General features: G+C 48.1%; 2 protein-coding genes across 2 annotated transcripts in view; one reads left to right on the forward strand and one right to left on the reverse strand.

Moving 5' to 3' along the window:
* The window catches only part of LOC144484915 (NACHT, LRR and PYD domains-containing protein 3-like), a 36,941-nt gene extending 28,464 nt beyond the window's left edge, over positions 1-8,477 (forward strand). Inside the window, exon 6 of the transcript XR_013496125.1 lies at positions 3,773-8,477. The gene's annotated coding sequence lies outside the window, so the exon portion shown is untranslated. The remainder of the gene's footprint in view (positions 1-3,772) is intronic.
* Positions 8,478-15,057: 6,580 nt separating this feature from the next.
* LOC144484918 (EEF1A lysine methyltransferase 3-like) overlaps positions 15,058-17,445 on the reverse strand; it is a 31,790-nt gene continuing 29,402 nt past the window's right edge. The window contains exon 5 of the mRNA XM_078203278.1: positions 15,058-15,452. Coding sequence (XP_078059404.1) covers positions 15,058-15,452 — 395 coding nt within the window. The remainder of the gene's footprint in view (positions 15,453-17,445) is intronic.

The raw sequence follows: 17,445 nt of genomic DNA on the forward strand, positions 1-17,445 counted from the left end.
GACGGAATACTTTCCTTTACTGGCTGATGTATAGACTACCAGAGCAGGGCAGGTTCTGCTTGAGCTATATCAAACACTATTTAGACCTGGACTGAGTGTCCAGAGAGAATTATCCCCGTGTCTGTGTGGGTTTCCTCCGGGTGCTCCAGTTTCCTCCCACAGTCCAAAGATGTGCAGTTTAGGTTGACTCGCCATGGTAAATTGCCCCTTAGTGTCAGGGGGATTAGCAGGGTAAATATGTGGGGTTACAGGAATAGGGCCTGGGTGGGATTGTTGTCGGTGCAGGCACAATGGGCCGAATGGCCTCCTTCAGCACTGTCGGGTTTCTAAATTTACAGAGGAAGTTATCAATTGTGGCACAGATTCCAAAAGCAGGGAACTCATTTCAGGGAAGTTATTTCCATTTCCTCAGTTTTATCAACATTAACTTTGTAACCTGAGTAATCGCCAAACTTTATAATATTCTCTTTTCAGAAAGAATATGGATGTTGTAGGATCTGATAAATATAGCAGGATGTCATCAGAATATGTCAATTTGTGCTCTTCTTCTCCAGCGAGAACACCTTTTATGTCCTGACTGTCTCTCACCATTTGTGCTCAGGATTCTATGCAGATAGTGAACAGAAGGGGGGACAGAGGACAATCCTGTCTTGTCCTCCTCTTGAGTCCAAAGACTTCAGAAATTTGACCATTCGCTCTGACAGAGGCCTGTGGAATTGAATAAAGGATCTGGACCCATCTTACAAAGTTGGGTCCAAACCCCAGGCCGTCTGAAGTCTGAAATAGGAACACCCATGATTCCTGGTCAAAGGCCTTTCCAGCATCGAAAGATAAGACCATGGCCTCAACTCCACGACCTTGGGCATGAGTCATGATGTAAAGGAGCCTGTGGAGATTGTCCCCAGAGTAATGCCCTGTTCTACTAGTTTGGTCTGGGTTTATGATCTCAGTTTTTATCCTATGGATAATATAGATATTATTATCTATATCGATAACATAGTACAGATATTAGATATTGAAAATTGAGTACAGCGACACAAAAAGCACTCAGCAGCTTTTGATGGACTCCCTCACTATGGCCTTTGAGTTGTTCTGAAAGCAAACTATCAAGAGCTCTACGCGCCGTTGTGAGGGAGGCCATCAAAAGCTGACGAGTGCTGCTTTTTGTGTGGCTGTACTCAATTTTCAATTTAATTCAATCCATTTTAATTTATTTTTCTTCCTTTTGGGACAGCGAATGAGATGATGCAACCTCTGAAACACACCATCACTCAGCCCCAGTAATGTCAGGGGTGAGGGACCTCTTGCTGCATTGAGTTGTTGATGGTGTTGAGATTGTTGAAGGGTCCAGTGCCTGGAGCTGGGAGCGGTCACAAACTCCCCGTCCATTCAAACTGGCCACTGCAGCCGCTTGGGGACATCATTGCAGGCCGCCGTGTGATTGGCTGCTGGCTGCTTTGTGATGTCACCTGGAGACAGGTCATCACCCCTGGTTACGGCCAATCAGTTTGGGGGTCACTCTGGGAGGTTGGGTTTCAGAGCTGGTCTGATGCCAGCTACAGAGGATGCTGCCATGTAAGGCATGGCACACATCAGTTAGAATATGGATCTTATTCAGTGTGGACATTGCACAGAGAGACTGTCAAAATGGTAGGTTAGAAAGGAGGTCACTGCGTTCACAAAGCTGCCTCTGACCATCAGGTGACACTGCTGTGTGGATCCCAGGACCCAGTCAGGGAACTGAGTCACTGCCTCACAAAGAGAAGGGATTGTGACTGTCGGTGACAGCAGCCCGAGCGAAGCAGCAGATTCTGGAGAAATCTGAGCACAGCCACTGCTGGTTTGAGGTTAGTTATTGGTTTGAGTAAAAACAATTAAACTCATTCTGACTACAGCCAGGGAAGAGATCCAGACACGACACATCAGGAAAAACATTAAACTGCTTTTCTGGCCACAGTCTCTGAAGCCTCAGGACACCACAAGAAGAATCCGTCCATTCTGGTGACAAACCAAGGAGCAGACGAATCTCTCCCTGAACCTCAACCCACACAGGAACTGACTGTTCATCGATTGAAGAAACGACCAGAAACCAACTTCATCCCTTCAAGGGGATCCCAACAAACATCTTCTACCCCGGCTGTCAAAACCCCTTCACTGATCCTTCACTAAAGGAGATCTCTCATCAGGACTGCAACTTCGATCATCAGATTACAGCAGAGAAGTGGTGTGGGAACATTTCCTGTTTTACTCCTGTAACCTTTGTAGAGTGAGTTAGTGAGTGAATGTGAGACTGTGAAGTAGCATCAGTTTCTTGGTTATTTAGCTTCTTGTTTTTATTAAATTGTTTTTAATACAAAAATGGAAATAAATGAATATAATCTGAGCCGTTTTGTGCTGCAGGATGACATAGATTGGGACCGGAATATTGAAGGGTACAAGATGTTTGGGAAGGACAGGAAGTGAGGAAAAGGTGGAGGAGGACTAGCTCTATTAATTAATGATGGTGTTAACACAATAGAGAGGGATGGACTAAGCTCAGGAAACCTGGATGGAGAAACGGTTCAGGAAGAAATTTATGAGAAACGATAAAGGGAAGAAGTCTCTTGTGGGATTGACAGGCCCCTAAACATTAACCACACAGGAGGAACAAGGTATAAAGGAGTTTGTCAGAAAGAGATGGCGATTATCATTCCGGATTTTAATCTAGATAAAAACAAAAATCAGACGGACAAAGGTAGCCTCGGTGAGGAATTGATAAATATTTTCAGGATAGTCTATTAGAACAACATGTTCTGCCACCTACGAGAGAGCAGGCTATACTAGACCTGGGAAAGTACACAAATAAGGATTAATTAATGACCTGATAGTGGAGGCACCCTGAGATAACAGCCATCAGAATGTGATGGAATTTAGCATTCATTTTGAGGGAGGATCTGAGTCTAATATTCTCAACTGAAATACGTTTAATATTTCACAATCCACAGACTAGATATATTCAACAAGAATGATAAATTCCCAGGGAGGGGGAACTAACCCTCTGTGGTTAGTTAGAACAGATAAAGACAGTATCAAAGTTAAAGATAAAACATATTTGAGTGACAGATCAGAAGATTTTGCAGATTATCAAAAATAGTAAAGAATGACTGAAAGATGAACAAGGAGGGGAAGTTTAGAGTTCAGTAGAAAGCTCGTCACAAATCTGAAGACAGATGTTGAGAGTTTCCACAGATATTTTTAAACAGAAATGACTTAAAGTGAGTGTTTGTCCACAGAAAGTGAGCCTGTAGAATTAATAATGGAAAATAAGGATATAACATGCGAATTGAACAGATACTTTGAATTGGTCTTTACAATCGAAGAAACAAGTAACACCCACCCTGCCCTATGATGCTGAGAGACCTTGTTTTAGTGATGTCAAAGTCCTCCAATGATTGGATATGACGCTTAAGGTGGAGGGTGGTTGTTTTCAATGTGTTACCGTGTTTTCCTGTAAGCAGTTCTTACCATCTTTATATGTTCACTCCAATGCCTGCATAATGTTTAAAATTGTGTACATATGTTGTTACTGAGAGTTTTTGAAATTAAAGGGGAGGAGTGTTATACATGTAGTTTGGGGTGTTATGCCCCTTTAAGAGACCGGGATAGGTGACCCAGGGAACAAGCTGGGGAAGCAGTATTAGAATGACTATGCAACTATTAAGACGTTAAGTAAACTGTTCCTTGTTTTAATTATACTGACCTAAATGGTTGTCTTTTTATTGTTTATAATTAGATGGAAACATAATAGTTGGGCCTGGGACACTACCCTGAGGAACTCCTGCAGTGATGTCTTGGAGCTGAGATGACTGAGCCCCATAACCACAACCATCTTCCCATGTGTCAGGTATGACTCCAACTAGTACAGAGTCCCTTTAAGAAGCACTGTCTGTGATCTTTCCCCATCATTCTGTAACTCTCATCACAAATTAGTTTACAACAAGATTCTGAACTTTTACTTCAATCCTAAACCCCAAATCTATCCAATACAGCACGGTGATAGTGCCACACAGCACTCACTGTGAAGGTGGGACTTTATCTACACAAGGAGTGTGCAATGGTCACTCCGACCACTGCTGTCATGGAGAGATGTATTTGTGGCAGGCAGGTTGGTGAGGAAGGGGTCTTGTATGTTTTCACTCTTGTTGTTTCCTTCACTTGCCACAGACACTCTGTGTCCTTTAGCGATCGGCCAGCTCAATCTGTGTATGTGTGTGAGAGAGAGAAAGAGGAGGCTGTGTGTGTGTGAGAGAGAGAAACAGGAGGCTGTGTGTGTGTGAGAGAGAGAAAGAGGAGGCTGTGTGTGTGTGAGAGAGAGAGAAAGAGGAGGCTGTGTATGTGAGAGAGAGAGAGAAAGAGGAGGCTGTGTGTGTGTGTGTGTGAGAGAAAGAGGAGGCTGTGTGTGTGTGAGAGAGAAAGAGGAGGCTGTGTGTGTGTGTGTGTGAGAGAGAAAGAGGAGGCTGTGTGTGTGTGAGAGAGAAAGAGGAGGCTGTGTGTGTGTGTGTGAGAGAGCTGGTATGTTTGTGTGTGAGAGAGAGAGGTGAGGGACTGGAGTCAGTGTGTGTGAAATAGAGAAATTGTCAGAGTGTGTGTGTGTCTGTGAGATAGAGTGGAGTCAGTGTGAATGTCTGTGTGTGAGAGAGACAAGAGTTGTAATGTGTGTGTGAGTGAGAGTGTGAATGTGTGTGAGATAGAGGAGAGCTGGTATCTTTATGTGTGTGTGTGTGTGTGAGAGAGGAGTGAGATTGGGATCAGTTTGTGAGCAGACATGTGTGAGAGAAACACTGTGTGTGTGTGTGATAGAGAGGTGAGTGCATGTATGTGTCAGAATGAGGGATGTGAGTGAGAGGGATTCAGTGTGTATGGCTGTGTGTGTGTGTGTGGAATAAAGAAAGAGGTGTGTCTGTGTGAGAGAGAGATGACAGAGTGAGTGTGGGGGGGCCAGTCCGTGCTGCGCGCCGGGTTGGGTAGGGACACTGGGGATCAGCTTGTTAGTGTGTGTCTGTTTGTGTGTGAGCAAGGAGGAGAGTCTTTCTTTATATCACACACACACCCCTATACACAGAATCTCTCCCCCTCTCTCACTCACACCCATCATTCTGACTCACACATGGAAGCACTCAACTCTCTATCACACACACACACAGTGTTTCTCTCACACATGTACGCTCACACACTGATTCCAATCTCTCTCTCCTCTCTCACACACAGAGATATCAGCTCTACTCTGTCTCTCACACACACACTCTCCTTTCGCACTCTCGCTCACACACATTGCAACTCTTGTCTCTCTCACACACACATTCACAGTTTGTGTGTGTGTGTAAGAGGAGAGTGGTGTGTGAGAGACAGTATGGAGCGGTGTGTTTGTGTGTGTGAGAGAGGAGTCTGTGTGTGAGCCTGTATGTGTGAGCGAAACAAGATGTGTCTGTGTGTGTGAGAGAATGAAAGAGGAGTGTGTGTGTGTGAGAGAGAGAGAGATAGTGTGGAGTGTATGTATGTATGTGAGAGAGAGTACTGTGTCAATTTTTGGCATGTGTGTGTAAATGTAAGATAGGGAGGGAAGTGTGTGTGTCTGTGTCTGCGCATGCGTGCATATTTGTGTGAGAGAGAAAGAGGAGGGTGTGTGTGTGAGAGAGAGCTGGTATGTTTGCGTCTGGGAGAGAGAGAGTTGAGGGACTGGAGTCAGTGTGAGAGAGAGTGTGTGTGTGAGAGAGAGTGTGTCTGAGAAAGAGTGTGTGTGTGAGGTAGAGCGTGTGAGAGAGTGTATGTGTGTGTGAGAGAGTGTGTGTGCGTATGACAGAGAGTGTGTGCGTGTGCGCCAGAGAGTGTGTGCGCGAGAGAGTGTGTGCGCGAGAGAGTGTGTGCGCGAGAGAGTGTGCGAGAGTGTGTCTGAGAGATTGTGTGTGCGTGTGAGAGAGTGTGTGTGCGTGTGAGAGTGAGTGTGAGATTGTCTGAAAGAGTGTGTGGGAGAGAGTGTGTGTGTGACAGTGTGGGCGTAAGAGAGTGTGTGCCTGAGAGTGTGCTTGATTGTGTGTGTGTGAGTGTGCATGTGTGAGAGGGAGTGCGTGTGAGAGGGAGTGCGTGTGAGAGGGAGTGCGTGTGAGTGTGCATGTGTGAGTGTGAGAGGGAGTGCGTGTGAGAGGGCGTGCGTGTGAGAGGGCGTGCGTGTGAGAGGGAGTGCGTGTGAGAGGGAGTGCGTGTGAGAGGGCGTGCGTGTGAGAGGGCGTGCGTGTGAGAGGGCGTGCGTGTGAGAGGGCGTGCGTGTGAGAGGGCGTGCGTGTGAGAGGGAGTGCGTGTGAGAGGGAGTGCGTGTGAGAGGGAGTGCGTGTGAGAGGGAGTGCGTGTGAGAGGGAGTGCGTGTGTGAGGGAGAGCGTGTGTGAGGGCGAGCGTGTGTGACGATGAGCGTATGTGAGGGTGAGCATGTGTGTGTGAAAGTGATGTGTGTGCATGTGACAGAGTGTGTGCATGTCTGACAGTGTGTCTGTGTGTGCGAGAGTGTGTGCGAGAGAGAGAGTGTGCGAGAGAGAGTGTGTGTGAGAGAGTGTGTGTGAGAGAGAGTGAGTGTGTGTGCGAGAGAGAGTGTGTGCGAGAGAGAGTGTGTGTGAGAGTGTGTGTGAGAGAGAGTGAGTGTGTGTGCGAGAGAGAGTGAGTGTGTGTGCGAGAGAGAGTGAGTGTGTGTGCGAGAGAGAGTGTGTGCGAGAGAGAGTGTGTGCGAGAGTGTGTGAGTGAGAGTGTGTGTGAGAGTGTGAGAGAGTGAGTGTGTGCGACAGAGGGTGTGTGTGAGAGAGTGTGTGAGTGAGAGTGTGTGTGAGAGAGTGTGTGTGAGAGTGTGAGAGAGAGAGAGTGTGTGCGACAGAGGGTGTGTGCAAGACTGTGTGAGAGAGTGTGTGCGAGAGTGTGTGAGTGAGAGTGTGTGTGAGAGTGTGTGAGAGAGAGTGTGTGCGACAGAGGGTGTGTGCAAGACTATGCGAGAGAGAGTGTGTGCCAGAGATCGTGTGTGTGAGAGAGTGTGTGTGAGTGTGAGAGTATGTGAGTGTGAGTGTGTGTGTGTGCGAGAGAGTGTGTGTGTGTGCAAGAGAGCGTGTGTGTGTGTGCGAGAGAGCGTGTGTGCGAGAGAGCGTGTGTGCGAGAGAGTGTGTGTAGGAGAGATGTGTGCGTGAGAGAGAGTGTGAGAGAGAGAGTGTGAGTATAGGAGAGATGTGTGCGTGAGAGAGAGAGTGTGAGAGAGTGTCAGAGAGAATGTGTGTGAAAGAGTGTGTGTGTCTGTGTGTGTGTGTGTGTGAGAGAGTGTGTGAGGGAGACCGTGTGTGTGCAAGAAATAGGAGTGTGTGTGTAAGAGAGAGAAGTATGTTTGCGTGTGTATCTCTTTGTATGTGCAATGTAAGAGTGTGTTTGTGTGTGTTTACATGTGAGGAAGTTGGAAGTGTTTGTGAGTGAGTGATAATGTTTTGGATAACTCTCACTCTGAGGGTTCACATCCACCCTCATTGCCACACACCAACACACACTCACACCCGCTGATATTGGGAGTGAGACGGACAGACACACACTCTCCCCCGAATGGTCATCATTATTTATTACTCATGTTTTAACATTATCAATTTATTGCTTCAAAATTGTGTTCATTGCTCAGCAAGATGTTTCTTTTTATATCTGAGCTTTATTTTGGAACACATGTTTAATGTTGTGCCAATCTTTTTCTTTCCAATATCTGTTCATCGGCCCATTGAGTGAGAAAATAACTGAACCTGGCTCTACACAAGAAGGTTGGAGCAGCCGGTAACCACTGGACCAGAGGAGGAGATTGCAGGTCTCTCACCTTCCTTTCTCAGACGGGCTGGAACAGAGATAATGAAGACACAGAAACATACGCTGACCATCCACCAGAGGAGCTTCTAGATCTTGGCTGGCTCTTTGCTGACAGAGTTTATGAGAAGGAAGTTGTTGCAGAAACAAGTGATCCGCTGGAAGAGGAGCTCCTGGTTCTTTGTCTCCACTCTCAACGCAGACGCAATCTCTCTGGTCTTGAGGAGTTTGCTCCAATTGCTGAAGGAGTCATGGGAAAGATCAGCGGCCAGATGGCAGCAGTGGCCAGAAGCTGCTGTCCCGCTCCACCAAGGTGTTTGTGCCCCAGGAAAAGGACAAGTGAAGGCAAATGTCCACAACTGGCGGCAAGAGAGCAAGAGCACTGTTGGAGATTGAAGACTCGGGGGACAGTGACCCCCGGGGGGTGGTGGAGGGGGTGGAGGGGAGAGGAGCTGGACACAAACTACAAAATACAGGAGGGAGGGGAGTTACATTCGTATTATCTGTGATTTTCATTTACAATTAGCTTGATTCTGTTGTCTGGTCTGCGCTAGTTTTAAGTTAAATCTGTTCCACATGTGACGTGTTTTATATGCGATTGAGTCTTGTAAATAAAAGGTTAATCCTGCTGCTCAGTAATTGGTGAGAATATTCCTCATTTTACAACCTGTAGAACTGTATTTATTCACAATTAAGTGCTGTTAAAGCCAGTTAATAATCGGATTCATGTGTGTTTTCTCGTGAAGTTTTATCAAATCAGTCTATATTTCAACAATTGCCGACCTAAATTCTCAATGGAATTTCACAATTCAATCCCTTTCATTTGAGTTGTTAGATTCACTCAACCTGTGATGTGAGACATGCAACTCCGCCTGGGAGTTCACTCCCTCCCGCTGCAGCTTGACAGACATGTTCATCGATATGGTGGGGAATGCGGAATAGTCTGTATTTTGTCGAGTGTTAGCCGAGGTTCATGACACCAGATGACAATTTCATGGTCACCTTACACAACGTAGGTTCCGGAATAATGACCATGAAATCGCCGTCTCGTGATAAAAGCAAACTATTTGGTCCAATACAAACCTCACTCCCCAACCTCTCTATCCCCCTCCCCAGCAACTACCTGAAGCTAAATTAATGTCACAACATTACTGCCATCTTTTACCCAAAACTTAGCTTCAGACCGTGTCCCTCTATATTTAACCAGCCCGTCTCTGACATCTCCTCCAGTCACACAACCCTGTGAGATGTCTGCACCGCTCTAATTGTGGCATCATGAGCGTTCCACATGCAACATGACTTGCATCGATAAACTCTCATCTCCAACATTTCAATTGAAATTTCAAAGCTCAATGTCTTTGAAGCCGAATGGTCCAGATTGCCATGGCCTTCAATGTGAACAAGTTGTTTGTGATGTGACTACAGAGGTTGCCTAGGAAACAATGACTGAACACAGGGGGTGAATGTGAGAAGCTGAAGTTTCCACTTGAAGACATTCCCAGTGTCTCTGAGCAGCTGAACTGGGGAAGCCTTTGGGCAGAGACTGTGCTGCTGCTATTGCCCTTCCCGGCCACCAGGCGTCGCTGTAACGCTCCCGGGGGCTGCCTGTGCGCATGTGCGGGACGGGAATGCTCCCAGAGGTCAGCGCGCGGGACGCCGCCGCATCGATGCCGTCTCCCCTGGCAACCGCAAGATGGTCGCCGCCGTCTCCCTTGGCAAGGGAATATGGCCGCTGGCCGTCTCCCTTGGCAACGCAAAATGGCCGCCGGCGGTGGGGGTGTCATTGCGGCGCGTGCGCAGTGGGGTCTGTCTGCAGCCATTGTCCAGGTTGCCCCCAGTGGATGGGGTTGGGATTGTGCAGCAGATGGAGCAACAATCCCAGTTTCAATAGGGGGACAGAAGCTGCAATGCTGCCCCCTGTTGGTCACTTCTCCCAGTCTCAGCATTGCAGAGTGTTTAAACAAGAGTGCATTGTCACAGCAGCACCTTGACCTTCAGTTTCAGCTTATTTATTAGTGTCAGAAGTAGGCTTACATTAACACTGCAATGAAGTTACCGTGAGAATCCCCTCGTCGCCCACACTCCGGCGCCTGTTCGGGTTACACTGAGGGAGAATTTAGCACGGCCAATGCACCCTAACCAGCACATCTTTCAGACTGTGGGAGGAAACCGGAGCACCCGGAGGAAACCCACGCAGACATGGGGAGGGGACAGCCCGGGGGAAAGCTCCATTCCAACTGTCCCTGGAGTGTCAGATTAACCTGGGTCACTCACGCACCCCCGGCTAAGACTCACCTCCCTCAGACAGTGAGACCCTCCTGTATCACTCACCTTACTGTAGTCAGATACCCTCAGACTCAGCACTGGGCCCTGGGCGTGTTCTTTAAATGCTACGACCTATCATGGAGGAAAGAGTTGGGAGGATTTTGATTTGATTTGATTTATTATTGTCGCGTGTATTGGGATACAGTGAAAAGTATTGTTTCTTGTATGCTGTACAGACAAAACATACCGTTCATAGAGTACATCGGGGAGAAGTAAAAGAGAGGGTGCAGAATGTAGTGTTGCAATCATAGGTAGGGTGTAGAGAAAGATAAATCTAATATGTAGCAGGTCCATTCAAAAGTCTGAGGGCAGCAGGGAAGTTCTTGAGTCGGTTGGTACGTGATTTCAGACTTTGTATCTTTTTCCTGACGCAAGAAGGTGGAAGAGAGAATGTGTGCATGAGGTCCTTAATTATGCTGGCTGCTTTTCTAAGGCCGCGGGAAGTGTAGACAGAGTCAATGAATGGGAGGCTCGTCTGCGTGATGGACGGGGCTACATTCACGACCTTTTGTAATTTCTTGCAGTCTTGGACAGAGCAGAAACCAGACCAAGCCGTGACACAGTAAGGATGCTTTCTATGGTGCATCTGTAGAAGTTGGTGAGAGTCGTAGCTGACATGTCAAATTTCCTCAGCCTCCTGAGAAAGTAGACGTGTTGGTGGGCTTTCTCAATTATAGTGTCGGCATGGGGGGACCAGGACAGGTTGTTGGTGATCTGGACACCTAGAAACTTGAAGTTGAGACCCAAATGACAAGTTGTCATAGTGTCATAGATGTTTACAGCATGGAAACAGGCCCTTTGGCCCAACTTGTCATGCTGCCCTTTTTCTTTTAACCCCTAAGCTAGTCCCAATTCCCCACATTTGGCCCATATCCCTCTACATCTATCTTACCCATGTAACTGTCTAAATGTTTTTTAAAAGATAAAATTGTGCCCCTCTCTACTACTACCTCTGGCAGCTTGTTCCAGACACTCATCACTCTCTGTGTGAAAAGATTGCCCCTCTGGACACTTTTGTATCTCTCCCCTCTCACCTTAAACCCATGCCCTCTAGTTTTAGACTCCCCTTTGGGAAAAGATATTGACTATCTATTGTGTGTCAACCAAAGAATAGCCACAGAATGAAGGAGGCCATTCAGCCCATTCAGCTGGTGTCGACTCTCTGCTAGAGCAATCGAGCCAGTCCCACTGCTCCACCATGTCCCTGGAGCCCTGCAAATCTTTTCCCATCAGCTTCCCATCCCATTTCCTCTGGACAGACAGCGAGGAGCAGAGAGGAAAGAGGGACCTGGGGAATGGAAAGTTTCATCTGATGTTCTTTTTGGCAGATGCTCTGTGGCGGATAAAGCTGGCAGCTTCCTCCAGAAAGCAGCACAGAGTGAATGGAAGGGGCAGAATGTGAGTGAGATGAGACACGAGAGAGAGAGAGAGAGGGGTGAAAGCTTTCTGTTTGTCAGCAAAAAGCACAATGGTGGCCCTGTGTCCTTCAGGGAGCGGCCCAGGCCCAGGTCCATCGACGACGCAAAGATCATCGCCAGAGGCTCTGCAATCTCTTCCCTCGCCTCTCACAGTAACCTGGGGTACTTCCCATCCGGACCCGGCAACTTATCTATCTTGATACTATTCAAAGTTTCCAACACATCCTCTTTCTTAATGTCCACATACTCAATCTTTTCAGTCCGCCTCAATCCAGGTCTTTTTCCACAGTGAATACCGAGGTAAAATATTCATTAAGCACCTCTGCTATTTCTTCCGGTACAGACTTTCTCACCTTCACCTTTTATATGTCCTCGTCCGTCACATCTCATCCTTTTACTCTTCACATATTTATAGAACGCCTTAGGGTTCTCCTTAATCTTTCCTGCCAAGGCCTTCTCGTGACCCCTTCTGGCTCTCCTAATTTCTTTCTTTAGTCCCTTCCTACAAGCCGTATACTCATCTCGATCCCTATCATCGCCTTGCTCTCTGAACCTTTTGTACGCTTTCCTTTTCTTTCTCACTAGGTTCTGCGCAGCTTTCGTGCACCACGGTTCCCATAACCTACCAACACCTCCCTGCCTCATCGGAACGTTGTCATGCAGAACTGCAGACAAGCATTCCTTGAAAATCTGCCACCTTACTTCAATACTTTTCCTCGAGAATGCCTCCTTCCAATTTACGCCTCTGATCTCCTGCCTGATGGCTTCATATTTCCCCTTACTCCAGACAAAAACTTTCCTAGCTTGCCTGATCCCATCTCTTTCCAATGCTAGCGTAAAGGAGATAGAGTTATGATCACTATCCCCAAGATGCTCCCCCACTGAGAGATCCGACACCTGTCCAGGCTCATTAGCCAGTACCAGGCTTTAGTTCAGTCGGGCAGCACGGTCGGTGCAGGCTTGGAGGGCCGAAGGGCCTGTTCCTGTGCTGTAATTCTCTTTGTTCTTTGTTCTTTGTATCAGTAAAGGAATTAAGGGTTGTGGTGATAGGGTGAGTAAGTGGAGCTGAGTCCATGAAAAGAACAAAGAACAAGAACAAAGAAAATTACAGCACAGGAACAGGCCCTTTGGCCCTCCAAGCCTGCACCGACCATGCTGCCCGACTGAACTAAAACCCCCTACCCTTCCAGGGACCATATCCCTCTATTCCCATCCTATTCATGTATTTATCAAAAGATCAGCCATAATCATATTAAATGGCAGAGCAGGCTCGAGGGGACAGATGGCCTACTCTTGCTCCTCGTTCGTTTGTTTTTATGTTCTTTTTTCGATTGGCCATGCTAAATTGACCCTTAGTGTCCAAAGGTGTGCAGGTTAGGTGGATAGGCTATGCTAAATTACCCTTTAGTGTCCAAAGCTACACAGGTTATGTGGATTGGCCATGCTAAATATGTGGGGTTCTGTGGATCGGGCGGAGGGAAGAGCCTCGGTACGATTAGAGAATCTGTGCAGACTTGATGGGCCAAATGGCCTCCTTCTGCACTGTAGATTCTATGATTTTTATTTTCAATGCAGTGAGAGTTTCTGCCTCTATCACCTATTCGGGCAGTGAATTCCTGCACACCCCACTCTAACACCCTCCTCCCTAACCCCTCCTCCCTAACCCCTCCTCCCTAACCCCTCCTCCCTAACACCCTCCTCCCTAACACCCTCCTCCCTAACACCCTCCTCCCTAACACCCTCCTCCCTAACAACCTCCTCCCTAACCCCTCCTCCCTAACACCCTCCTCCCTAACCCCTCCTCCCTAACACCCTCCTCCCTAACCCCTCCTCCCTAACCCCTCCTCCCTAACACCCTCCTCCCTAACACCCTCCTCCCCACCATTCTCGGGGTGAAAGCACTTCTAAAAACCTTCTAGCCCAATTATCTTAAATCACTGCTGCCTGATTATTCTGTCTGCAAAGAGCACTAATTACCTTCCTGCTCTATCCATGCCCCTCGCAAATCTTTACACCTCAGTTAAATCTCTCATGGGCCTCCTCTGTTCGAATGAATCACATTGTGCACCTATCCAACCTTCTCTCACAGTTAAAATACTGAATTTCTGGCGCGGAGTTCTGACTGACGCTTCCAGCAAAAGTATTTGTTCTCTTAAATGTTGAAAATCACCTCAAAATGTAGCAAAGATAATGAATCAAAACCAAGACAGTCACCGGTTTATATCTCATCGTATTTTAATTCGTTCTTGAGATGTGAGGGTCGTTGGTAAGTCCAGAATTCATTGTCCATCCCTCATTGTTCTTGAGAAGCTGTTGATCAGTTTGTTATTTGAACTACTGCAGTCCCACAATGCTTTGAGATAGGGTCACCCCCACCCCCGCCCCCCCCGCCCTCCCCCACCACCCCCCCCACCCCCCCACTTCCCCACCCCTCCCCCCCCACCACCCCCCACCCCTCCCCCCCCCACTTCCCCACCCCTCCCCCCCCACTTCCCCACCCCTCCCCCCCCACTTCCCCACCCCTCCCCCCCCCTCCCCCCCCCACTTCCCCCCCCTCCCCCCCCCCACTTCCCCCCCCTCCCCCCCCCCTCCCCCCCCACTTCCCCACCCCTCCCCACCCCTCCCCCCCCCCACTTCCCCACCCCTCCCCACCCCTCCCCCCCCCCCACTTCCCCACCCCTCCCCCCCCACCCCTCCCCCCCCACTTCCCCACCCCTCCCCCCCCCACTTCCCCACCCCTCCCCCCCCCACTTCCCCACCCCTCCCCCCCCACTTCCCCACCCCTCCCCCCCCTCCCCCCCCCTCCCCCCCCTCCCCCCCCCTCCCCCCCCCACTTCCCCACCCCCCTCCCCCCCCCCTCCCCCCCCCACTTCCCCCCCCCTCCCCACCCCCCACTTCCCCACCCCTCCCCCTCAGTATTGAAGAGCTAATTCATTCACGTCTGGTCAACACTGCCGCATCCCGCTTAATTCAAACAAGATTGTGGGCAGAGTTTTACAACTCCTCCCACTGCTGGGATTTTCCGGTCCCGCTGCAGACAATGGAATATTGAACAGCTCACCATATTTTCCAGGCCCGCCCTCCACCGCGACAAGGCCGCACCATTCTGCCCTCTGTTTCTGTAATCATCACACAGGAGAACGCAATAGGAGAGGAATGATCGGACAGGGTAAATCCATCATTTCTGAGTTGCGCTCTGCATGGTTCGAATTGAGCTCGGTGTAAGGTGAATTAAGATGGCTGTCAGGTTGCCTCATCATCCAGTTAGTCTTTTCAGAATACAATGATACCAATAAAGACGGGGACAGTGCATCAGTGTCGGGGTTAAAGTGAGATCCAGGAATAGGGCGAAATAAAAAAATCTCACTCTGTGCACCATTCAACTATCCAACTCTGGGATGTGAAGCCCATCTGGATCTTGTATATTTCATTGATGTAACCTCTGACATTCTCTGCAGCATTAACCCGTTATGTGACAGGCTCTTTCCTGGTAATTTTGTACAAATTGATTTCTTGTTCTGGGACACTGTGAACAATTGTGGAATCAAAATGAGTTGGAAGAACCTTCTCGTAGAAATCGATGACTCCCATGTGTTTGCGCATCTTCGAGCAGAAGTAAATGGTGGTACTTTGTTTGCTCAGGTAGAGCAGGGTCGTTATCAGCGAGTGGAATTCTGATGGCCTGTAGATGATATCTGAACCAAAGATGAAGTCATAGTCTGTGGGGAACTGTTTGTGGTCTTTGCCCCACAGTAAAGCAGACACTTTTGCACGCTTGATGCCGACCTCGGGGATGTTTTTGCTGACGTTGTACTGTAATTGAATCACAACATTCGGTTGGTCAGTCAAAGTTACATCACCACCTGCCGGAGGAATGTTAGAGAGGAACAACTTATTTCCATTTATTGCTTTTCTGTGACAGTCCTGTAAATGGTAAATGTGGACAGAGAAATCCTGGACAAGGCAGATGAACACAGCGAATGATGCACTTTTGCAGTGATTTGGCACTGAGTACTGGGCAGAGCAATCGATCGCCTTATTCATTGGGCGACATTTATTGACCTGTTTTCAATAACTCTTGATGGAATGTTTTGGAAGAAAGAAAAGGTGATCACATCGTAAGAAGCCTGACACGCCAGGTTAAAGTCCAACTGGTTTATTTGGAATCACGAGTTTTCAGAGCGCTGCTCCTTCCTCAGGTGAGTCACGAGTGTATTCACCCGAGCTAGTCCCACTGACACCAAGGGGCAATTTAGCACGGCCAATCCACCTAACCCACACAGCTTTCAGACAGTGGGAGGGAACCGGAGCACCCGGAGGAAACCCACGCAGACACGGGGAGAATGTGCAGATTCCACACAGACAGTGACCCAAGCCGGGAATTGAACCCGGGTCCCTGGCGCTGTGAGGCAGCGGTGCTAACCACTGTGTCACCGTGCCAGCATGCCGTGAGTTGGACTGGCTTCTTTAAAAAGCCTGTCACCTGATTGGCAATCTTCATTTTATCACTAAACTGAAATCTTTCTCTTTCCATTCCAACCTGACTTGATTTCATTGGACTGATACGATGCCACTCGATGCTTCTATCCATGGTTGGATCTTGCTGAATTCAACGTCCTGCGTGATTTCGTTTCAAAACATATACTCCTATATAAGCCCCTCCTTCCTACATTCCCATTCTCCTTACATCACTTGCTACTTCCATGTCCTCCTTCCTGCTATAAGGAAATATAAGATTAGGAAGGTACTCAGTGCACCCGCACTTGGATTAATTAAACAACTACAATTTCAGCTATAACTGCCATTGGCTCTTGACAGATTGGTGCTGGTACAGAATAGTTAATGACTAGAACTAATGTCAAAGTTGATTGGCAGGGATGGCTACAAGGTTCTGTGGCTGGATTTTCTGGTACATACTGGGTGTCCTTGATAGGTATGTCCCTGTCAGGCAGGGAGGAAATGGCCGAGTGAGGGAACCATGGTTCACGAAAGAGGTGGAATGTCTTGTGAAAAGGAAGAGGGAAGCTTATGTAGGGATGAGGAAACAAGGTTCAGATGGCTCGATTGAGGGTTACAAGTTAGCAAGGAATGAGCTGAAAAAGGGGCTCAGGAGAGCTAGGAGGGGACATGAGAAGTCCTTGGCGAGTCGGATCAAGGAAAACCCCAAGGCTTTTTACTCTTATGTGAGGAATAAAAGAATGACCAGGGTGAGGTTAGGGCCAGTCAAGGACAGTAGTGGGAACTTGTGTATGGAGTCAGTAGAGATAGGCGAGGTGATGAATGAATACTTTTCTTCAGTGTTCACCAAGGAGAGGGGCCATGTTTTTGAGGAAGAGAAGGTGTTACAGGCTAATAGGCTGGAGGAAATAGATGTTCGGAGGGAGGCAGTTTTGAAAAAACTGAAGGTCGATAAGTCCCCTGGGCCTGATGAAATATATCCTAGGATTCTTTGGGCGTCAAGGGATGAGATTGCAGAGCCTTTGGCTTTGATCTTTGGGTCCTCACTGTCCACGGGGATGGTGCCAGAGGACTGGAGAGTGGCGAATGTTGTTCCTCTGTTTAAGAAAGGGAATAGAAATGACCCTGGTAATTATAGACCGGTTAGTCTTACTTTGGTGGTTGGTAAATTGATGGAAAAGGTCCTTAGGGATGGGATTTACGACCATTTAGAAAGATGCGGATTAATCCGGGATAGTCAGCACGGATTCGTGAAGGGCAAGTCGTGCCTCACAAATTTGATAGAATTTTTTGAGGAGGTAACTAAGTGTGTTGATGAAGGTGGGGCAGTTGATGTCACATACATGGATTTTAGTAAGGCGTTTGATAAGGTCCCCCATGGTTGGCTTATGATGAAAG

Source organism: Mustelus asterias, unplaced genomic scaffold (genome assembly GCF_964213995.1).
Source record: "Mustelus asterias unplaced genomic scaffold, sMusAst1.hap1.1 HAP1_SCAFFOLD_134, whole genome shotgun sequence".
In the NCBI taxonomy this organism is placed as follows: Eukaryota; Metazoa; Chordata; class Chondrichthyes; order Carcharhiniformes; family Triakidae; genus Mustelus; species Mustelus asterias.